Source organism: Podarcis tiliguerta (genome assembly GCF_965153285.1).
Source record: "Podarcis tiliguerta genome assembly, chromosome: 1".
Taxonomy (NCBI): domain Eukaryota; kingdom Metazoa; phylum Chordata; class Lepidosauria; order Squamata; family Lacertidae; genus Podarcis; species Podarcis tiliguerta.
The window spans coordinates 58,116,939-58,141,514 of NC_139534.1; the positions used below are offsets into that span (position 1 = coordinate 58,116,939).

Consider the following 24,576-nt stretch of genomic DNA (forward strand, 5'->3'; position numbering starts at 1 on the left):
CTGATCTGTCATCTCACCCATACGACTCCTTACTTTCATCACTGCCCCACTGCTATTGCCACTTTCCCCTTCCCCCTCAAAAAATGTTTTTCTTCATATAAGTCAAACAACATATGCAACAAAAGAAACACTCCCCCATAGAAATTATGATGCAGCACAGATGCATCAAAGAAAAGAAAAAAATCCAAATTATCCAATGCAATAAAATTAAAAATAGCACAGTATCGGAAATCAAACCAGCCGAAAGATTTTATTTGTTGTGTCCTCAAGATTATGAGTGTCTAACCTTCCATTTGAAATTCTACCAGTTTCACAACAGCTCCCTTTTTTTCCTAACGTTTTAGCAGTGCCCGCCCCCAGGGGCGTAGCGTGGGTTGTCAGCACCCGGGGCAAGGCAAGTAATTTGCGCCCCCCCCCCACTGCACTGTCCCTCCCCCAGATAGTCCCTCGCTCTCTCACCGCACCGCACCGCACCGCACCGCACGCCTGGCACCCTCCCCTCCACAGTGGGCGGCGATCCGGCGGCTCGGATCGGATTCGCACAGCCAGCACTGCAGTGAGAGAGAGTGAGTGAGCCAGGTAGGGGCAGAGAGCTGCGAGTGCGAGCGCCCCCCCCCCCGGATGTTGTGCCCGGTGCGGCCGGCACCCCCTGCACCCCCCACGCTACGCCACTGCCCGCCCCAGTATACTTCAAAGGCTGCCTTGGTATTTCTGAAAGGTTTGGCACTGTCAGGCTATTCCAAATAGATCTATAGTCTGCACTGAGTCTCTCAAGCCACCGGTGGGTAAAGCTGTTGCCAAGCAAAGATTGGAAATTTGTTTCACCATTTGATTGTTCTGCTAACAAATAAAAGTAAACAAAATTAAATCTTCAGCATGCACAGACAAGAAATTCAATGCTGCAGGTCCCAGGACAGCTGTAGCTCACTCCCTTTTGTGCATTTTTAATGAAAGCTTAAAGGCCAGTGCTGAATCTTGTACATTTGCAATAGAAAGGTACAAGCCCTGCAGGATTGTGGCAACGCCTTTTAACCTACCCATTACAGAGCTGTCTAGTCATGCAGACCACACTGTGAGACAAAGCTTGTTTTTCCTTATATCAATTAACTCAGAGGTGACCTGATGGAAGGGATTCTCATTTGATCTAGTGGCTTGGGTTTTGTGTGGCTGATATTAATTGTTTAGGAAAACCTTAGTGATTTGATTTTTATAAGCACTTTGTAGCACTAGATACAAAACAGACCAGATTAGACACAACTAGAAGATTGGAAATAAAATCACACAGTGACAGGAAGAAACGTCTACCAGTTGAATTATGACAGCATTATATGAAGGGTTTTCACCATATTCCTCTTAGTATAATTTATTTGCTTAGGAAATTAGGCATGGTTGCTGTGAATCAGCTTCAAGCTATTCCCCTGAAATGTACTCAAAAACCATGTGGACTGTGATGTTCTAATCAACTTCGGCCAGTGCCATTCCTAATTTTCTTCTAGTTTTTGCGTATTGGTTTTGGCCTTTAATCAAAGATTGAATTTGGCCCCATATTCACATTCTTTCTCCTCTTCTTCTTTAGCTGGGCTCTGAGTGGACTGCCCCAGGAGAGTTCACAAAATTCAGCTCACAAGTTTCCAAGCCAATCCGGTAGGTGTTGCTACCCTGTCCTTCTGCTCATTCTAGGCAGCTAAGGCTGCACACACACATGAAGGTACTTTGAATGTGCTTAAAAGGTATAGTGTGTACACAACCTACATATGCCTACACCATGTCCATATTTTGTTGTAGACCTCCGTGTGTGCGCGCGCGCACGTGTGCATATGTGTGTCCCATCTATCTGACTGGGTTCCCCCAGCCACTCTGGGCTGTGAGCATGTGAGATGTACTGCTAGCAAACACTTGCCCATATCCCCCAGCATCTGATGTTAAATGTGGTGTGAGAATGCCCTCTCCAGAGCCATCCACAGTATACTGCTGAAGCCGTAGATCACACACAACTCACATACGGAACTCACAGCCACAAGATGCAATGGTGGCCACTAGCTTAGATCACTTTTCTTAAAAAAACTTTTTTGACAAATTCATAGAGGATAGATCTCTCAATGGTTTTTAGCTATGAAATTCCATGTTCACAAATAGTATACCAGCTTCTGGGGAGGCCTGTTGCCAGTTTGCTCCCAGAAGCAGCTGGCTCACCCAGGCTGGAAACAGAATGCTGAACATATCTAGTAGGTATGATAATATATTTAAACAAAGAGGCATTACTAATATTTTTATACAATTGCAAGTGTATCTTATGAAATTGTGCATGTTTTTAAAAAGTGGGTTTTTTTCCATTTTAGCAAGTGAGCATATGTTACTTAGATCTCAACATCTTGTATATGCTTCATTGTTGGAGAGATATAAAAGAAGGAAAGCTTATGTTCTGCCGGTGAAGCATGCAGGGTTGCCTTACTACACAGGGCACTTTGTCAAAACCTTGGTACAATTAACACAAATGGAAACTGGTCTAGCTATATTTTGTGTCTCATTCACTACAATGGTGCAGAAACAAGACATCCAGATAGTATTGAAGGGCATGGAACAGCCAAGTCAGAAACCATCATTCTTCTCTTCTTTATCCTTTATATCAGGGTGGCTAAGCTTCTGTGGCTTAAGGGCCCCTTTGAGTGTTTTCCCACTCCCTCGAGATCTGCATGCCCACCAAGCCCATTTCACACACATGCATACACTCATGCAGCGCAAAGGGTAGGACAATCAGTTTACACACACAGACATTCTCAGCAGTGTTTATGCTCTCTAGGGCAGTGCCTGCCCTGGGATAGTCTTCTGCCCTTGGGAGGAGGAACAAAGCCCCTTCTCTCTGTGGTATGGCACTATTGGTAGAAGGTCCTTAGACAGGAAACTGGAAGGAATGCTTCTTCCTGTTTCTTTTGCCTCTCTAAAGCCTTCCAACAATGACACCAACTTTGTAAGAATGGTGCAGTACTGGACGGAGAAGGGGTCCTCTTCTAAAGGTAAAAAGAGGTGGCGCCTCCCATCCCTGCATATCAGATCAGCAGAGACCTCTCCCAATGGTGGGGCACAATACTGCCACCTGCTGCCCAAAAACACTCAAAAATAGTGGAGGCAAATCATTGGGGTTGTGCAGGCCACCGGAAATCACGGGTTAGCTACTCCTGCTTCATATAGCACTTGCCACTTAGAACAACCCTGTGTGGTAGGTGCTTCCCCAGTTCTCAAATGGAAGCTGAGAGATGGTGACTTGTTCAAGGCCACACAGTGAGTTCTTGGCAGCGGGTGAATCCAGGTCTCCCAGTCCCAAGGCCAGATCTCCTGCAGGGCAATCTAAGGTGGGAAATGCATAATTGTTTCTGTAAACTTGCTTCTCCATGAGCCCTTTGCTCTCTCTCTCTCTCCCCTCATTTCCGATCTCTTTGCATCTTTCTTTCCCCATAGCAGCGCTCCTTTACATTCCTCCTCCTCTTTGTCCTATTTCCAAGCTTGTTGGTCTGAAGGTACTTCCTGTCTAGATTTGGTGCCTGTCAGCTCCCCCTTCCTGTTTCTTTGCCTCTCTCTTTTTGACACAGCCCTAGATGGAGCTGGCAGCTCTCGTCTGGGCCTCTCTTTTGCCTGTGCTATCAGTCTGCTGCTGAGCAGAAACTTCCATGGCATTCTGCAGTCTTTCCCTGTCCACTCTGCATACCTCTTACTTGTTCTGTTCATGCACAACGAATGGCTGCAGAGACAGAGGCCCTTTTGCCCTACACTGGGAAAGAGGCTTTATTCCGCAGGCAGCTCCAGTGTTGTGAGCAGAGCTTGCGACGGTGGTGCTGAAGGAGGCCGCTGGGAAAGGCTGCTCAAGGTTATGAACTGCTCCCTTGCCGGTGGTGGCCCAAGGGCTGTTGTCATGTGCCCTGTATAAATATATTTGCAAACATTTTGGCATCGCCTCTTGTTTCTCTGCTATGTATCCTGTGTGCCATGCCCTCAGATTGGCAGAAGGACAAATGTGAAGAGCAGGGCATGCAGAGTTTTCTTGCTAGGGTCAGGACATGAAGAGATCTGGAATAATAGTGGAGATGTGTGCTGAATGCTTATTGCTTCCCCCAGCTGCTGGAAGAAAGAAATGAGGGAAGCTGTCCAAATGCAAAAAAAGGGGCTGGGTGGGAGGAATATGAATGGACAAACACCTGCTCTGAGAACAGAGGGGCCCAAACCAAGCCTCAGTACTGGGCACATTGGCAGATTTTTCCAGCTTAAGTGCCATCCCTGCCCCTCAGCAGAACTAGTCAATGTGATCTCTGTCACTACCGATCAGTGTGATAGTACTGTTTTAGTGGGAGAAATTCAGTATAGCGCTAAGAGGATCACTCCATCAGCGCAAGCATTTTGATTGCATTGATACAACAATCTCCCCTTCTCTCCCCCCCATGTGCTGTTCTAGGGATTCCCCCCCCCCTTGCACAAGCCAATTCCAGGGGCACAGGGGAAGATGGGAGGGAAGCATCATTGCGTTAGCAGAATCCTTGCATGGGCTTCTGCTAACAGGACCAGTTAGTTGAAGCCTGCCCAGTGTTAAGGTCCAGTGCATGATGGGAAATGTGTCTTCTTAACCAGACATAAATAAATAAAACCAGGGATCTCTTGTCTCTTGAACCTCTGTGGGAGACGCATGGTGAATCTGCAGGTAGTTTCCCCATTTCAGCTTTAAAAGGCATTGAACTGAACTATTTTCCTCACTGATCTCTTTGAAATAGTCAGGATAAGCACCCGTATATGGTGCAGTGGATTTGCCATGAGAAAATACTCCCAATAGCAGTCCAGTAACATCTGGAGGACCACAGGTTCCCTGTTACTCCTCTAAACAATCAAGATGGGGAGAGCCCAAGGCTTCCCTGTAACTGCTGTCATAGACTGTTGCCTGCAAGGGTTGTGGTTGGCTCATGAATAAGACATGAATAGGCCTTGCAAGATTTCTGGCACCCCTGTGGGGCTACCATTTAAAAGCGCTCAGTGTGGGGTGTGAATATACTTCGGATTCCCTTGCAGATGATTAGCTGGGAACAATTCAGTGCTGTAATCTAATTAGGGAGCCGATGAAAGGAAGTGGGAGGGAAGGGCGGGGACTGTTGGTGGTGGCAAGAATAGTTTGGGCACATTTGCCACACACAGTTCCTTGAAGCAGCTGATTGGAGCTCGGCCAGCTTGGAGAGCAAAAGCCTGCCTGGAGTATGTCCTGGAGTTCCCAAGGGAAATTTTGGAGATATTTTTTTCTCCTCTCCTCTTCCTTCTCCTCCAATTGAGCCACAGTTGTGGTGAGCAGGGCTTGGTGTTCTTGGTTTACACACCCTGGTTACTCAGAGCAGTGCTCTCACACACATGGCAAAAGAGATGGATTTGATTCTCTTTCCGTTACCTGATGGATAATGGGACATAATAAGATATGAAAGGGGTGACACAGACAGACAGGATTGTTTGTTTGTTTGTTTGTTTGTTTGTTTGTTTTAAAAAGCGTTCCACAGCACTACTGCATCTGTCACACCTCATTCCTGTCCTGCAGCAGCGCCACATCTTTGCTATTTTGGTATCAAGTCTTCACACAGCTCTGCTACTGCGCTCAGAGGGCTAAAGAGAAGGCTTCTCCTGTAGTCCCATTTGGGTGATTTCATCTCTCTTGTTTTTCACCCTTGTGAACTTTAGTATTGTAAATGAATGCATTTCCCATTGTTTCACTTGAGTAAAGTCTGTGATCTGAAATCCAAACAACAGCAAGACCTGCTCACATCTGGCTAGGAAGGAGTTTAATTAAGCACACACACACACACACCGCCACACACCTCCCCATTGCCAGATCCAAACTGAGCAGGAAGAGAAGAAGTACTGTTAAGAAGTAATGGCTGGGGGAAAATGTTTCAAAGTTTGAAGTAAGTGAAGAGTGAAATGCTAAATATTAACAGTGATAGCATTTCAGCCTATGGAAAGACAGAAGACAATGGATGCAGATCAGTCATGGAACAAGAAACCTGAGGCCTAGCTAAAAGAGGGAGGAAGACAGAACTAGCCTGCTCATGAACTAGCCTGGACTGAAGTAGCTGCTTTGAGCTGTGGAATCCCTCAGGGTGGCACTCTTCCCGCCACCAGCGCCAGGGTTGCGTGATGGTGATGGCTTCTGGTGAGATTTTTCAGGGGAGCCACCTTCCCATTCATGTCAGGTGGTAAAATGGGACTGGCCACCCCTGGAAGAAGAGTGAAGAAATTAAACCTGATCATAACAAGAGATCCCAAAGCAAGTTGGCAGCAAATACAAAGGGGACAGATAATTCAGAACAGTAACACTAGAAGTAAGAAGTGAGAGTTGAAGAAGAAAAAGATTTGTCAGTGGAGCAACACAATCAAACAGCGACATAACACAAAGACTGGCAGCAATATTACCAGAAAGTAGTGGTTTACAATGGGAAAGAGATAGTAATCAAGATGAGCGAATTCAAACCTGGAAATGTTCAGAAAGCAAAACTATGAAGAAAACCACCACAGTCAATTTTATGCTTTCTACTCTTCAGTATCTTTCCAAACATGGGCACCCTGCTCTCAGAAGCAATAGAAGTGTTTAGTTTTTCTAGGCAACTCCCTTCAGGCACCATGCCTAATAATCTTCGGTGTGTCTGCACGTGCCTCTGTTTGCAGCCAGTGACTGAATTCCAGAGGTGGTGTGAAGCTTACAGTTCCTGAAGATGTGTAAGGCTACTGCCTGGAGAACATAGGAAACAGTCCATCAAGCCCAGTACTGTACTCTGACTGGCAGCAGGGTCTCCAGGCAGAGCTCTTGTTTTCCTGCCAGAGGTGACCTTGTCCATACAAAGCACATGCTCTTCCAGTCCACTCTAGTCCCTCCCACTTTGGCGGCTGCTTGATGTTAGGGCAGTCCCTCTCCTTGCTATTTGTGTTTGAGGTGTTCTGTACAAGCCCATGTTTCCAGGAAGATTCCACCTGGCCCATTGCCTTTGCCACCAGCTCTGTGGATCAGCTACTCTCTCCGCCAGGCTTCTGAAGCACCACATCTCTGCTGAACCATGGCTGCAGCTGAGTTAGCAGGCACCAGCTGAAGTTGGCAGCCACCACCCCTCCATTCTCCCCATGGGGTTGGCCTGCACTTTCTTCCCAGCACTTGACAATCTCTTGCATGAAAAGTACCAAAGGTCTGTCGGCCCAGGGTGTTTGTGTGTGCTGTGAAATGAACCCAGCATCCCAAGTATCTGGTGTCTTGGGCAGCTTAAGGCAGAGAAGAGCCTTCTGTCTCACTGTGTGAGAGATGGATATGGTTACCATGGCAGCAGTGGCATGCAGCACACCAAGCCAGCAAGAGCCTGTGTGAGAAGGATTTTAGGAGCCCTCTGCTCTCACTGATCAGGACTGACAGGCAGCAGTGATCGAACAGCGGGATCTCAGCTGCAACTGCGCCTGCAATGCCTTGCCTCTGTCAACTGGGTGTGGGCATCTATTGCCTCCAGAACCGCTGGCAGCATTCTCTTCATATCTGTTCTTTAGTTCTATTCCTAAACCTTTTGCTCCACTCCTTTTCAATGTAGATGGTTGTTTCCTGAACGCTTCCTGAATCCTTCCTAGTTTGCTTTGTTCCTGTGCTGAGGTTCTGTGTTTGTGTCCTATATGAAATCCTGCTGCATGGTTTGGAATTTGGCTCACATCTGAAGGTATCCAGATTTCAGTTGGGAGGAAGAAGAAATGTCTTGAGTCTTGCCTAGTTGTACAGAAAATAACTGAACTTAAATGGGCAAAAAAACTGAACCTATGTGGACAACGCGTGATACAGATTGTATTGCCAAATGAGGCTGCAGGTGGGGCTTCCAGTAATCAGAAAGCAGAATTTCTTTGTGCTATGCATGCCTGTGTCCCATTCTCTCTCTGGTACCTCTTCTCTGTCCCCATATCAATCTCCTCTTCCCCATCCTGACTCTGCTGTCTGTACTGATAACACTATTATGGGCGAGGAGAGCTGTAACTTCTCCATAGTCCATTGCATCAGGCACTTTTCTTTTATCCCACTTCACTCCTAGTATCAGAGTTGATGTTGAAAGCAGATTTCCCCCAACCCTATGCTTTATACATAAACAGGGCAGGCAAGTGATTTAAAGACCATGGCTTTGACTCTTAGCATTCAGTGATCCTTACAACCATGCTGCAAAACAGATTGTTGTTGTTGCCCTTACATTTCAGAAGGAAAGCAGGGAGAGAGCTGAGGTTGAGGGACCGAGGGGAGGTGGGGCTGTAATGTTTGTGGCTGAGATGATGTTTGAACCACTTGACTTTCCAGATTACAGCTCAAGTGCTTGGCCAATGCAACACCATCTTCTTCCTCTTTCCCTCACACCAGCCACTGCTAAATTGCTTCTAATTCTGTGAAAAAGTGATTGATGCCATGATAAATACATTGTGGAACATTGAGTGATTTTGCACACTCCTGCGCAATTCTTTCTGTGTTTGGAGCATTGATATGTGGAGGGTGAGCACACTTTTGGCCCAGATTCAGCTACGTTATTGCACTATAAGAAGTGAGCATGAAAAGCCCTGCAATCGGACTTTCTCCCCTCCCTCTGTGTCCTCCCCAGAGCTGCTCAGGAGGGCTGGGAGAACCCCTAGGGCAGCCCATGGGGAAAATAGAGGGGAGATCAGGCAAGCAGAAATGCTTGCAGAGACAGAACAATCGCCTTAGTGTGCTGTTGAATTCCACTCTTTGGTATGGAGTGCATTTTCCAGCTAGATCATGGTGTTTGAGAGATCCTGGAAAGAGGAGGAAATGGGCTAAGAAAATGGCAACTGAACAGTACAAATAGAACCACAACCCTACCTTCCCCTATCTCTGGGCACACACAATACTTATTGCCGAAGAGGCAGTGTGGAAGGAAGAGTGTGGGTGGAAACTGGCTTCATTCACCAGCTTCATTCATCTAAGATTTCTGTTCCCCGGCCCTCCAGGATCTGCTGTAGCTGAGAGTTCCTCAGGGACAACAGCATGGCAGTCCTCGAATTCATGTAACCTTGGAAGTATGCTTGCTGTTTTCTAATGATCTCCTTTGCTTCCCACACAGTGTCCTTTCCTCTAGGCGCTATTACTTCGAGCTCCTCCACAAGCAGGACGACCGTGGCTCAGACCATGTGGAAGTTGGTGTGAGTAAATAAATCCCTCTCAAGCCTCCCCCCACTTTAAGGTACAGAGCACCTGGTAGGAATATTAAACTTGTTTTGAAAAATAGAAACAGACCTACACTTGATCTTAGCCAAAAAAAAAGGCCAAGAAGCCTTCTGTTTTGTGCTCTCTTGACTAAAAATCTTGACAGTAAATAAACCTTCCATCCCCGTCAAAGAAGCCTTTATAGTCAAAAAGACATCTTTAGCACAGCTTTCACCAGTCAGTTTTGAAGCGGCTCTTATTAACTCAGGATTAGTTTGCAGATTACCAGTTGAGGAAAAAGCATCTGGCCATGAGGCACCCAAAGGTACATATTTGCCCCCCAAAGCTAGCAGAATGAAGCATGTTTTCCACCATTTAAACTTCTTGAATCTGCTTTACAGTAAAGCAGAGGGAGGAAGATTATTCCTTAGACCATTTTTCTCATTTTCCTCAGAGCTTGAGGAGAAAAGTCTTTTCTCCTTAAAATTAATTGTGTCCTTCTCTGGGGAAAGAGCCAGAAGGGAGTATGAGAGGGACTTCCTAGCTGGTAATTTCTTAAACTCTTTTATTCTCAAGATAAAATGTCTCCCATCTCCTAGAAACTTTAAAATAGCCTCATTTTCATGCCTCTCAGAGGAGCTGTGTTCCCTTTACAGAAGCCTTTGCTGCACAGCAGGCTGCTGGAGGTGAAATATTAGTCTTTTTAAAGAGGCTCCATTCATCCCATGTCTAAATTAAAAGGAAGAAGAGCCACTCAGTGCAAATGCTCTTCCTTCCCAATGGCTGCCTGTCTCTGCTGTGAAGTCTCTGCCAAAAGGATTCTAGGTCACCCTGGCAGGTGTAACACCCAGAGTGCAGGGAATATGAAGAAAAAAAATTACCAGATGGGATTTATCTTTGCTTTAAAATAATATGCACCAATCGTCTGGTTGCTTTGATGGATATGAAGCACGTACGCATGCAAGGTTGTTCTTCCTGCTCATCAGCTATTTAGCATGTCTACGTAAGTACTAAATGTGCAGAATGAACAGCATATGGGCCTGTCTAAAAGCAAGTGTATAAACTAGACAGATGAACATTGACACATTACTGCTTTTGCCACTTTACACGATGTTGGAAAGCTTGTCAGTCATTACAGAGGCCTTCCAGGCACCCCGATTAACAATAATAAATCTCCAGCCTGCTGCAGGAGAAAAGGAAGCAGCCTTTATTAAAACTACTTCGTGTTTCGACATTACAAACTGTTACATAGCAAAACAGTATGTCTACTTAGCTACAGAAATATTAGCAGTGAGCCTGAATAGCAGCTGTTTGACTCTCCTCTGCTAAAATCCTGGGCTGCGTTCCTTACAATGATGGTACAGAAGCACTTCCTCTCAGGGACATGCATAATTTGAATGGTGAGCCTGCTGTGGAAGTGTGCACACACTCTTTGGATCTGTTAAAAAAATAACATCTTCCCTCCCAGTCCTGTGTTGTGTTCACAGCAGAAGCTAGGTATGCACAGTTCTGATTGGCTGGTGCCAGTGACATTATAAAACAACTTTTGCTTACCCAGAACAGCTTTTCAGCTTTTTAAAATTAAAATTGTGCTTTGCTTTTAAAATAACCAAATGCACATGGGCAGGTGGGGGAAGGGCAGTTCAGTCAACTGAATCAGTGTTTGGTTCACTGATCCCATTGCTCCTACTCTGCATGAGAGAAGAGCTGGGTTCAGCCTTTCAACACCTTTTCTTTTCTTTTTTCTTTTACTACTTGTGTAGGTACTCTTTGCCTACCCTTTTAATAGAAAGCCACAGCATGTTACAGTTCCTCAGTCAAAAGAAGGAACAAGGGTTCAGCTGAATGTCAGAGAGCTCAGAAGCATCTCCCAAACAGTTTGTAATTGTGCTTCATTGCTGGAGAGGGGAAGTATACCTCCCTGTGATGCTAAGACGAAGGGCAGTATAGAAATAAAATTAATAAAATAAAGCATATGGCCTGCAAATAATTTATTAACACACAATCATGCTTGTAGAGGAAGCTCATTATGTGGTGAGGCTAAGAGGGTCCTTTTGTGTTGCTGTTTTAAATGGCTGCATGTGTATCCTGCATGAGGACTGCTGGGTTTTTTAATATATATTTTTAAGGAAGAGTTAAAATATAATAGGACTTATTGAAAAAGTTCACCAAATGGCACATATTGGGCAGTGGAGGAGGCACCCATCATATTGATGACCCAGGCACTATCCAGACAGTGTGACACTTGGGCAACTTCATTCCACACAGCACTCACTTCTCACTTTCCCAGCAAAAGAAAGAAATTGGCTGAGTGCTCAGAAAATACAATGTTCCTGTAAAAAAAAGGGAAAGAAAAAGTGCTAATATGTTTTAAGATGACTGTGTTCCTGGCAGTTGTTGAGTAACAGCTGCCCAAGTTGTCTGCAGGTTAGAGAACAACCAAAAATAATACTGGGTGTTATTCAACCAAGTTTAACTAACTTAGTCATGTTCAGTCATTTCATTGGGCCTGCTCCAAGTAAAATATAGTTGACTGTTGCCCATTATCCAGAAAAGGATCAGGACGATTCAGCAGAATTGCATGTTCTTGACCCAATGGCAGGGTGTGGCCAGGCCAGACTAGCTAGTAACACTAAAAAGCTGTTATCGGATCAGTGCAGTGACTCAGTTTGTTATCTCTGTAATTGATTCACACCTGCATTCTGAAGGCCAGAAGCTGCACCAGATGAACTACAGCCAGACAAAAGCCTTGAGTTGTGTGCTGCATCTTTCTTCCCTTTTTACTTCCAAACACAGAGCAAACTTTCCTAGTTAAGCTACTGGCTATGGTGGGTAGTGCCACCTGATTCTTGGGCTCAGCCCCAAAGTGCCACATTCCCAAGGAACAGCAGGCTTCTGGCTGCGCGTGGAGCACACACTTCCTCCAAGCAACATGTTCTCCCAAGGTGTTGCGCCAGAGAGCAGATGAAGAGCCACATGGGGCAGAAACAGTCACCAGCCGGTGTGAAATAGGCATTGAATGAGAACTTTAGCAGCCTGCCTTCTGGACTCTCCTGAATTCCTCCCCATTCACATTCCTACCAGCTGGTCTTCCGCAAACTTCCTTTCCCCCACATGCAGGAGCACACACAATACATGCATATATAGACTGACCTTTCTTAATCACTCTCTTGTCTCTTTCAGTGGCGTGTTTTTCTGCCCAGCTTCAAGTTTGAGGTCATCGATTCACCCTACATTTCACTCTATACAGGTAAGGCACCCCTCCCCCCTGAGGCTTTGCAGCCTTAGCTTGATACAGGATTCCTCCTGCAACCTGCAATGTGTGTAGTTGGTGCACGCGTAAAGAAAAGAGCGTGCCAGCACGATCCTGTAGAGTTCATTGGTTGTCCATGTATTGAGACCTCCCATTGTCATGCCAAAAAGCACCATTGTACTATCAGGCACCCTGTCTCCAGGCCACACTTTGCAAAGGTTCTGGCTTTGCACTTGAGTGTTTTTGCTTGGCTGGAATGTGTCATTGAACTCTGCTAAGGCTCCTTGCTTCTTTGTATGGAGGATAGAGAATTAGTGTGCACACCTTCTTGGGAGTAAATCCCATTGAACTGAGCTTTGGGCGTACTTTTGAGTAAATGTCTATATGATTGCACTGTAGGGCAGGAAACCTCTAACCTCGGGGGGGGGGTGTTTCTGAGTAGATACATCAGAGGTCTAAATGTGTGGGTTTTTTCTCCCCCCAAAAAGAGGGCAGAAATTTTAATGTGCGGGGCTGAAAATTCCCTTTGAAGTCATTTAGTCCAACGCCCTTTCACTAGACCAGTGATTCTCAAAGGGTGTATTGTGCCACACTGCTGTGGCAGGAGTGAATGGCAAGTGTAGCAAGAAAATTCAAGGACAATCAAAGAAGCATTGGAACAGAAGTGTAGTATAATATAGCATAGTATAGTATAAAAATATTATGCATACATACATAGAACCAGAAACAATATGCATGCCTCTCTTCAAGAGCATTGGCTATTCTTCTGCAGTTTCCCATGACATATGGTTGTGAATAGAGATTTGCATATGAAAAGATCTGAAAAGGGAAAGGCTTCTTTGTATTGATGAGGAGATGAGAGTGTGTTTGTCTCAAACTGGACCTAATATAAATGAGATTACCTGGCATAAGCAAGCTCACACATCTCATTGAGTTTGTATACATATTTAAGGTACATATGTAAGAGGCTTGTTTATAATTATATTTTGGGAATAATTAATGTTCTTACGGAGCTGCATTGTTTATACTTTCTGGATGTCCCATGATCATATTATAAAGTAGTTGTGTTCTATGTTATAAATCAAGCACTGCTAGGAGTTGCTTCTTTTTGTTTTCTGATGTATTTCTTATCAATTAAAAATAAATCGGTGTGGCACAAGCAAATTTTCATTCTGAAAATGTGGCCCAGAGAAAAAGAGTTTGAGAACCAGTGCCCTAGACCTTCGGTATATAACTGCCTGCAACTGCTTAGCTCTCAGTATTCACTTTTTTTTAGTGCACAAGCCAAGAGCTGGTCCATTGCTCCACGTCTGTGGGGTGATAAATACACTTAGAAAAATAGTCCCAGATGAATCAAGCAACTGAGCCAGCAAAGAACTGTAATCACGACATGTACGTGTGTGTGTGTGTGTATGTGTGTGTGTGTGTGTGTTGCAGGAAGGGAAAGCTAAAAATAAGATAGCAGGCAGCTGTGATCCTTCATGAAAAGGCAAAGGGGGTTTGGGAGTGTGTATAGACTTTACTGGGCATGTGCATCCTGGGCATATATATTGTATAAGCAGTCGCCACCTTGCTCTTCTTTTCCCAGGGCTCTTGCTGCCCTTTCCCCCTTGTGTCTTGCTCCATCTCAGAGTGAAAAGCAAGAGGCCAGCAGAAGAGCACCCTTGGCAAATACCCGTCAGCTGGTGCTTCCAGAGCTGAATTATGAGCACCTGTCTTGTAAGCAGGGATGGATAGTGCCGAGTTTAATTAAATCCATAGATCTTCCGCTTCCCTCCTCATAACCTGGCCCGGCAGCAGGAGGCGCTTGATGAATAGATCCCTGCCTGGCACTCAATACACAAGGCGCCTGTAATTAAGTATCCCGTGGAAGGTGGAGATAAGGTGGAGGGGTTGGGCAAGTCAGCCTCCTTTGGTACAGAAGCACGAGGGCTCGATTGGCACGAGAGGAATAGTGGCAATTGGGCTATTGACAGAAGTGCCTGCAAGATGGATGTGCTGTGGGGGGATATTTCCTTCCAGATACATCAGTCACTGTGAGTTTTCTCCTCTACCCTCTGATCTGCAGCTTTGTGCCCCATGAGGAGTGATTTTCTTGTTATCTCGCTCTTTGGCTGCAAACTCCTTCCTTGGCTGCAGGACAGTTATTAAGAAGGAGTGATTGCACGTGGAGTTGGAAGAGACGGTGTCATCTTTTAGGGGGAAAGGCTACAATGTGATCTCTTTGTAGTGTATTCTTAGCCGCTGCACAGATAACCGTCAACAATAATCTCTGCATATTCTTAGATGTCGGAAGGGGCTCCTAAGATGTGTCCATAAATGCACATAGCAATTTCATTTTGGCGCATGCAGCTGACCCAGAGTGCCGTGTAGATGTTCTTGGACTCCTAAATCCCATCAATCCCAGCCTGCATGGCCAGTGGTCAGGGGAGCTGCAATCCAGCAACTACATTGGAGGGCACTACATTGGCTAGACCCAAGCTAAGTCATAGTGTTAGTACAGTCTAACCTGGAAGTCACCATGGCATGAATGTCAGAGGCTAAATCTTACCATGTGATCATGCTGCATCTTTCAGACTAGCAGACTGACACAACAGTCATAGGTACTATACAGCTCCAGGATGCTGTCTGCATAGGATTGTAGGAGTAACTAGAATCTCTTCCACTGATGGAAGTGATCCATCCCCAGCCCTGGCCAGAGCTATCCAGCCTCTCCTACTTTTCCTTACCCCAACTTTACCTTTCTGTACTCTGTATGAAGAGACTCTGAACAGCTGGCCTACACACTCACCAAACAGCCTGTCATTTCTGTGTGTAGCACACTTTTCCCGAAAGGGATGTTTGAAAGCTGTGGTGAAGAATTTCTGACTGAGACAGGCCTTTCGTGGTAGATGCAAAGAGCTCTCCTAGATCCAAATGGCTTGTGTATTTGACAAAAGAGGTGCCCATCCAGTCTCCTCCCACAAAAAGTGAACGGCCTGCCCCGCTTCTTTGTTAATATAAAAAATGTATTGTGTTTTCTTTTAAGAAAGCATATGCACACATGCAGGCAACATAAAACATTATGATAATCAGCAATGATCAGTAGAATATATTACAGCATTAGCTTCATTCATGTATTTTTATAGTCTATATAATTCAATGTATCCACAGTCCTCCCGAGTCAAATTAATTCACTTAGCATACATATCTCATGCCCTTTACTTTATCTTATATATTGTTGTTTCTTCTAGTGATGCAAAATGCAGAGGAAAGATAAGTATGGCTAAGTCCTTATTCAAATGCTTTCCAAGTCCTTTGCCTGTCCCCTGTTCTGACATGTTCTCTCAGGCCACCTCAGATAATGTCATCTTGAATTTCCACCAGCTTGGGTCCATTTTCTACCTTGTGTCATATTGGGAAATGCTTCCAGAGTCTGGATTTGAGCACTGACCAATTGAGTAAATTCTTGCTTTTCTGCCACTTCTTGCTTTCCTGCAACTGTATCAGCTCCAGTCAGGTGGCATGAGTGGAAATTCTGCCTTGTCAGTGAGCTAAACAGATGTGACTTGAAAATCCAGGAGGCATATTTTTGTAAATAAGAGTGAGGCGACTTTTATGGTTGCCTTTTGCATGCTTTAGAGCATGAAGGCTTGGTTGGCTCTTGTGTTACAGCACAAAAGTTCTTATATCATACGTCTTATTTTTGTGTCATTAAGTGCTTGTGTGCTACTGTCTAGTAAATTTTAGGGCAAATGCCCAAAAGGGGGAAATCAAAATAAGTATGTTTTATATTTGTGTCTTATTTACTCTAGGCTGCCGGGGGAAAGGAATGGAAGCTGGAAATATATATTAAGCATTGTTGAAAGCATCAATTTTAGCATTCAACCTGGGGAATTAGAGACTGGGGTTGCTTTCATTGTGTCAAAAGCATCTTTTCTCTCGCCATAGCCGGGAAAACTTTAATCACAGCATAGGTTGAAAGCTTTCAGAATTGTTGCTCTGGTTTATTAGGATGCTTTTTTTTTTTGCTACCAAGGCTTGCCTTGAAGGAGTCTTGTTATTAGCATTATAGGAACAATACTGAGGGAGGAAACATTTGCCAAATCAAGCAGAGATGGTTTATCCAGATAATTTGGGTTTATACAAGGACCTGCTTGAAGGTCCCACCCCTGACTCCTAAAGTTGCCCATTTGTTAGCTCTTGTGTCTCTGACATCCACTATTAGTAACCAAGCCTTCCACATTTCCAGTCTGTGTCACTTAATGAATGTATCCACCCAGATGTTCGTTCTGGGCCTGTTTCTGTATTAAAGTGTGTGTGTGTGTGTGTGTGTGTGTGTGTGTAAAATATGCAAGAAAATTCACATTTAAATTTGCATTTTAAAATATATTTTCCCCTCAAAATATTCTAAGCATATTTTCTATCAAAATATGCATTTTATATGTGTTTTGGTTTTTGAGCCAATAACTGCACCAGACCATTCAGAAAGTGCAAAAGCTGCCGGCTAGCTTAACTTCCACCCTGCACGTTAGTCTGGGAGGAGTGGATCAAGACAGTTCGTATTGGGCTTTGCAAATATTGAATTCCTCAAGTTCCAGCTCATCATTTTGGAATATCTGGTCAGCATCATAAGCTGGTTTTACATCAGCAGATCCCTTTTGTCTGCAGTTAACTAGGCAACAGGGAACTTTCCAGGCTTTTGTCAGCTGAGGGTTGCATTGAAATTCCTCACTCTGCCCTCTTCTGCTGTTCATCCGGTTGGGAGGAGGTGCTCTTCTTTACTTTTTCTCCAGTCTCAGTGGGACCACAGGATACAAAAACATGCCAGTATAGCAACCCCCACCAGTGCCTGGAGTGGTGGGGTGTGTGTGCGCCATGCTATAAGGCGGGGCATCCCAAGTGGGCAGGGCAAGCAGCACAGGGCATGCCGCCCCAGCGAATATATCCCTCCCAGGAGGGACGCAGCTGGCATGTGCCAGTCTAGTGCTGTCGGAAAAAGTGTGGGGTGTGCCGCCGGGAGGGCACCCGGGAGCGACACCCGAGAGGACCATTTGTAAGCACTATGTAGAAAGCACTGCTCAGTCTCTGAATGTAGCGTAACTTCCTTGACCAAGGCTATCATGAGAGCACTAGGTAGGTAAATTATGTACAAATAGGGAATGGCCGCAATAATAAAATCATTTATGTTTGTTTCCCCTTCCTCAGGGGACAATCAGAAATGCCTGGTGTAGTACTGATTTTACCCTGTTCCCAAACACAAGTTATCTTGGCAGCAAAAAAAAAATCACAAGCAAGTGAGAACTACCTGTACTTAGCGATGGGTACATCTGCCTTTCTTCCAGCAGACCATGCACAGGCTGTGCTGACACAAGAAAAGAGAGTTAATGTTGCCATTCCTCTCCCTTGTCCCAGGCAACCAGGCTGTGTGAGCAAGCCATTGCTCTTTTCAATAGAATGATACACAGTGCAATTAACTTCTCCAGTATGTGCTACATAGTTCTTCCCTTTTATATTTTCCTCTCCCTTCCCTTTCTGTTTTAAAAGAGGCTTGTCTTATTTATTGATTGAACAGAGAACTCGGGAGAGTTGAGTGCGAATGTCTGCTGCTCTGGCGTTGCAGTGTGAAGCCACAATTTGAGCCTCCCCTGCCCTTTTCCCCTCCCCACCCCCACATTTGAACCCTCCAGTCTTCACCAGGTGAAGAGTCAACCTGATTGCTAAGCTGACTTTTTGCTGTGCTAAGCACTTTGGCTGAAACCTGCACCCCTTGCTTAGGAGGAATCGAAATGGCATTAGGTGCTGCCAGTTGCTCTCAGGGCAGGCAGTTTTCTGCCCGATCGCCTTCAGAGCAGCACACAAGGAAATGGTGTTGTCTGCTGTGACTTCACGATCTAATTGTGTTTAGCACTCCGCTGCTGAGGGTTGTTGTTTTTTCACACCGAAGGCACAAACTGGTCTTGACAGAAACCCCCTTGCTAAGGAGAGGGAAGGGAAGTTCTGTCCCATAGGCAGAAGCCCTTCCTGTGAACAGGATGATGTCGTTGGATACAATCCTAAAGCCTTTGATCCTTCTAAGATAAATGATCAAGGAACCTAATGGAAGGGAAAGTCCCCGTCCTTTTTTTCTCTGTCGTTTTCTCTGTGCCTCCTCAAAAAGCCTCTCTGGGAGGTTGGGAGGCCCTGCCAAACAATGTGGGATGGGGCTGCTGTAGGAGGGAGGAATTGCCGCACAAGTTAGCTTAAGGGAGGAAACTTTGCCAGTCTCTCTCCACCAGAGTCGCCACCCCCACCCCGCCATCCCATCCCACATGGATCAGGAGACTTTGCAGAGGGGTAAGGGGAGAAGAGAGGCAGGAAACTCCTTCCATGAACTTGCTTAACTTAGAATCTACATCAAAGTCTTCCCCCACCCCTTTTTCCTTTTCTTTTAAAATTAATTGGTGCTTTTTTATGCAGCCTTCACAAGTTCCTTTCTACTAATGCCTTCTGCTTAAGGCTAATAGCAGAAGCTAGCCCTGGCTGTTGCACAATCCCAGCTGATGGTGTGTGTCTCAGCCCCCAGCTTTTTTCAAGCTGCATTGCGAGTGAAGTGTGTCTGGGCGCAGTGGTGCAATTCAGAGTTTATTACGTAAAATGAGCTTGCCATTTCAGAAGCGAGCACAGTGCTGGAATACTGGAGGTGGTGGCAGAGTTAAATAAAAGGAATTGCCATAAAATTTTATCAAAAGAGCTGCCCTTTGAAAATTAACTCCTTGATAATTAGCCCAATAGCCCTCTTAGGAATATTCTGCGTGGTTTTTTGGTTTTTTTGCGAACACAGTATGTCTTTTGGCCTTATTCACCAGCCCAGTTTAAGAGATCATTTAGTCTGTCAGTTGATGTGTGAGTTCTGAGGTGCCTTTAGCTCTCTTGCTTTACCAGTTCTGAAAGTTTATCCAGGAAGGCTGTGGCTAGAACTGAGAACAACCGCCCTGTGTTACAGCTGTGAGCCATAGAGCCGCAAAAGTGCCTCCCCTCATGTAACCGCAGCGCTGATGTTTTCCCCATGAGTGCCATATCATTATAGCTAGGCTTGTGGAGTCTTCGGCCAGCTCTGTTTTTCTGTACTGTGACTCTGTCGTATCAGGTGACTGTGCTTTCCCCTCTGCTTACTAGGATTGAGTGGGAAGACAGATGAAGAGATAGCGGCAGAGGGCAGCCCTTCTAATTTCTTGCACTTCTGTGCTCGCCTTGCTTCAGTTACCTAGTACGGATCTGTGCAAACAGACAGCCTCATCTAATAAACATGACATTAGAGGCAGCCAGCACTTAATTGATATGGCATTTCGTTCCTCCCAGACACCGATGATGTCGTTCCTGGCAGTCTTGTCGTTTCTTGCAGGAGGCGGGGCTGCGCTTTGCCTTTCTGAGCACTTGTATCCCTGGAGAAATTATTCCTTGCTTTGCTTTCTGTTTGTTCAGAGGCTCAAATATTTTCAGACTAACCCTGGTGGGTAAATGAGAGGCATCTGGAGATCTGTGAGCTGCCAGGCCTGGGATGGCATGAGCTGCTTTTGACCTTTGCTGGGTTGAGATTAGGTGGTTGTCTAAGTGACACAGTTGGCACAGGGTTCTCTTTAAGGAAACGGAGGGTGCTAATTCCCTCTGGAGCGGAGGCATGACTGGGAGGCTGGATAGAGATTTTATGCTGCTTCCGACAGTTGGAGCCTATGACGGAAGGTCTCTGTGTAGAGCATATAATGGCCTTGATGTGGCTGCTACGCATTAGATGTAGCTTTCCATCTCAGAAGCCTTATAACTGTTCTGCTCCAGACTTGGCTTTTGAGAGAGGCCATATCGGTGCCTAATCCAAAACACAGTCATGATGCTCCAAAAAAGTCATGTATTCCTCTTGAAGAATTGAGATATTTAAAGCAGCGTTCTTCTTTCCTACCTTCTTCTTGGGTTTAATAGCATAGCAAGGCCTGCAGGGGTCCTGGGCATACATATATCTTGCACCCAGAAACATAACCAACCACATACACACCCTAATTCACCCAAGATGTGCTTCCTTCCTTCCTTGATAGCTACACCTGACATTTGTGGGAAATCCTGGAGACAAAAATCCAGTGCTGCTGCTATAGCTATAGATGTAAATTTACCCTTCACTAGTCACCCACCCTCTCATACCCCTCTCTTCCTTCTCCTCTCCTCCCCTTCAGATGAATCCAGCCTGAAAATGAATGAGGTGGGGCATGTGCCTCAGTCCCTCGCTAGCCACTCTGGCAGCTACCTCTGGGGTGCGCAGAGAGATGAGCATGGAGCAGATATGCTGAAGCCTGACCCTCGGGACACTTTCTTCCTCAGTAAGTGAGAAAGGGTCTTCCAGTGAAGTCTGTTTGCTTGCCATTGCAGTAGAGGAAGAGGAATGGAGGTGGGCAGGGAGGGAAGAATGAAGAGGCACTTGTGGCGCTGCCTATATTAGCAGGGGCATGGGGGTTTATGCTTATGCATGCATAAGTGGTCTCAGATTGGGCAAGAGCTTTGGCATTGGGCCAAGATGCCTCCTTCTAGCTTTTGCTAACACTGCCCTCCCGCCCCACACTCTTATGACAGTGATGGACAACATGGTGCCCTCCAGGTGTTGTTGGACTACTATGCCCCCAGCCTAAGCCAAAAGGGCCAGTGATCATTCATTCATTCATTCATTTTATTTGTCTGCCGCTTTCCCACTCGAAGCAGGTTATAACAAAGAAACAGGGATGCATTTCAAAGAAACGCTACAAAAACAATGTTATAATATTGTTGCAAAACAATTGCATAGTAACAATTTCATCATAACGTAGGAAAACCAAAATATAACAACATACCAGAAAAATCACATTTCTATAAACATAACAAAATTACTTAAACAACCTGCAACACCAACCAGTAGCAGAAATAACAAGGGAGCTTCAGTTTCCCCTTACTCCTAGAAACACCTCTGCCATGATGTTGCTCACAATCCTTCTCCTGCAACAACACCTTCCAAGAACGAAGGGTGGAGTAGCTGGAAAAGCCATGATGTTAGGGAATATGTTGGGGAGTTGTAGTCCAACAACATCTTCAGCATATTGACATAGAATCATAGAACTGTAGAGTTGCAAGGGACCCCGAAAGTCATCTAGTGTTGGCTCCCTTCGCTGTAAGGAGGGGGAATTGGTGGAGCTCAAGAAAGAGCATATTTGTTTGGAAGCAACCTACCCATGAGAGAAACACGTTTGGGGAGCATTGTATCCCCCTTACTGTGTTTTGATGCAGGATAGAAAGAGCAGGCATTCAGTGGAGAGCTAGCTAAATATCAGTGTCTGCGGCAATAGAATGAAGGAGGCATTCATACAGGATATTTATTGATCTGAAACTATGAGACAAGATGATCACCTTTGCATTTGCCAAAAGTGAGACTTTTGTGATGGGGAAGGGAGTTGATTTTTCCAGCAAGACTGGATTAATCCTGGTCTCAAAAGAAAGGTATGTTGACAGAAGATGGTTCTCAGTCTCCAGGAATGTTGAGTAACACTATAATGACCTCTTGGGGAGATGGTGGCTTACAGTCTAGATCAAAAGCAGAAGACCTCCAAGATATAACAGTCATTGTGGATTAATTCAGTCCAGGCTATCTACAGTGCCTGTGCCTAGCAACATAAAATTCTGTGCTTGTGCTGAGAATGGATACTTTTAACAAGTATAAAATTAGCATTTTAAAAAATCATGCAAATTAGCTTATTTTTAATAATTTGTTCTACAAGTTTTACTACTTAACAATACTTCTGATAGCAGTGATGAGAATTGAGCTATGCAGGACACTGAACCTACTCACACTCACACATACTCCTAGCAGAAATCTTAGGCCTATCTGCCTCGTCCTTAAGCTTGTTCTGGACTCTTCCACTAAAAAGCAAATCAGGAGATCACATGAATGAGTGTTACAAAAAACAAAAACAAAACAAACCCTCTTCTTCGTATACTAGACGCCAGGGAGAAGAATGTCTGGTATTTATGTAGCAGTCCAGAGAATAACAGTCTAGGCAGGTGGACTCAGGAACCTCTGGGTTTGATCCTGTGGCTTCTTCCTCTTGCTTAACTGCCTTTATCTCAGCTCCCCAGATCGAGCCGTCCCACGTGGAGAATGTGCTGGTGCCCTGTGCTTACAGCCCCACGTACGTGGTGAAGGATTTCCCTATTGCCCGCTATCAGGGCCTGCAGTTTGTAAGTGTCCCCATATGGGCTTTATAGCCTAGCTTTCTCTCTGTCCATGGAGAAGTATCTCCACTACTTTTGCCATTGCTCATTCCTATGCACCTGTAACACAGCACATTGCCCTACGTTGGTGGGTGGGGGGCAGGCTATGCCTGCACTGCTCTGGGAACCAAATTCAAAAGACATTATTGCTGGGTCATTTTGGCCAGCAGCATTAGCAGATTTTTTTTATAACAGAGACCGAACTGAAGCTAGTGCACCATAAAAGATGGGGAGTTGGGGGCAAGATAGAAGGATGGGGCAGGGACAAAGAAGGGTATAGAAAAGCTTCTTTGATTCCTATCAGACACAGAATGCAGTGGTGGGAGCTTGATTCTGAATAAATAAAAAACCCACAAAGGCATATTTCAGAATCTATGTCACAATGTACAGGCGTGTGCAATTCTCACCGCTCCTGGGTCCAGCTGGTAGTGTTCGTGCCCACGGCCTGCCGCCATGTGTTCTCTGGAATGGGCCCCAGGAGCAGCTTCTCCTTCCTGCCCAGTATAATTCACCCCTTTCCTCCTCCACCTGTAGGAAGTGGAAACATACCTACTTTGCTGTGACTCTTCTCACCAGGTTGCCCCTCCCACAGGTCTACCTCTCATTTGTTTACCCCAATGATTTCACCCGGCTTACGCACATGGAGACGGAGAACAAATGCTTCTACAGGGAGTCTCCGCTCTACTTGGAAAAGTAAGTGTGAACCAGGAAGGGCAGTAAGGAAGCTGACTGCCAAGAGCTATCAGAAACCCATCAGATGTACTTTGTTGGGGGTGGAGAGATTGCAGTCTCCTGGCAGATTAAGTGTAAAATGTGAAATCTAAGGTGCAGCAAACATGAATGTGGAACATAGGACCATAGAAGGGTTGGTGGTGAACCTGGCCCTCCATGATTTGGTCACTCTTGTTTGCCATTGGGGCTGAGAAATTTTATAGGAACTACAAAGTAGTCAACCTAAGGAAGGAACTTTCCATTGCGGCTCGATTGGAATTGGCAAGAGGGGAAGAGAACTCAGTTCACATTCATGACCCTCTTTCCCTAACATCCATAACTGCTCTGAGTCATAATGGCATAATCCATTGATCTTGATGCTGTTCGGGATATTTCAAAGTCAAGTCTCCGGCTTTAGTGTTACCTCCCACCTTCCATTTTATAATCTGTTTCAACTGCATGCAACTCTGTGGCAAACACGGCCAATTTGGTCTCTTCTACAAAGGGGCTCTGAAGCTCAACTTCAAGAAGAGACTCTTGCCATCAATATTATGTATACGACTGCTGCTGTCTACCTCCGTAAGAGACTACTTCATGGATCTAACAGGGCCCCCAAAAGCTTATACTACAATGCATTGGTAGTCTTCAAAGTGCCACCAGACTCTGTTGTTTTTAGCACAACTGACTACAGTAGTATGTCCCTTTGGAATCTGTGAAAAAGTAGGCTGGGTGCCTATTACAAGGATTCCCTGCTAAGCAAAATCCCTTAGGCTTATCCTTGAGCAACACAGGTGTGTGTGTGTGTGTGTGTGTGTTATCTGAGACTTGTTGCTTGGCTCTCCAGATTTGGCTTTTACAAATACATGAAGATGGATGAAGAGGAGGAGGAGGAGGAGGAGGATCCACACCAGAGAGCCTTTCTCTTCCTGAATCCTGAGAGTAAGTAGTCTTTGGGAAATACAGCTTCCTCCAATCAGGCAGGAACCATACTCTGATATCTGTCCATTTTATGAGCAGCTTCTGAAGTGTGTGTGTTTATGTAAGCAGAGGCTGGAATCCGTCAGGGATTCTCTAGCTGTGATTTCTGCATTGCAGGAATGACCCCCGGGTCCCTTGCAGCTCTACAATTCTGTGATTCTGTGTGTTTCACTGGTGTTAGAACAAGCAAGTCTATTGTGCCATC

The 24,576-nt window shown here is 45.3% G+C and overlaps 1 protein-coding gene across 4 annotated transcripts in view; it reads left to right on the top strand.

The window, feature by feature from the left end:
* B4GALNT4 (beta-1,4-N-acetyl-galactosaminyltransferase 4) overlaps positions 1–24,576 on the top strand; it is a 154,279-nt gene that overhangs the window by 115,423 nt on the left and 14,280 nt on the right. For all 4 annotated transcript variants that reach the window (XM_083417512.1, XM_083417513.1, XM_083417514.1 and 1 more), the window contains 7 exons: positions 1,577–1,644; positions 9,105–9,183; positions 12,371–12,437; positions 20,624–20,767; positions 22,540–22,649; positions 23,275–23,375; positions 24,238–24,332. In XM_083417512.1, coding sequence (XP_083273638.1) covers positions 1,577–1,644; positions 9,105–9,183; positions 12,371–12,437; positions 20,624–20,767; positions 22,540–22,649; positions 23,275–23,375; positions 24,238–24,332 — 664 coding nt within the window. The remainder of the gene's footprint in view (positions 1–1,576; positions 1,645–9,104; positions 9,184–12,370; positions 12,438–20,623; positions 20,768–22,539; positions 22,650–23,274; positions 23,376–24,237; positions 24,333–24,576) is intronic.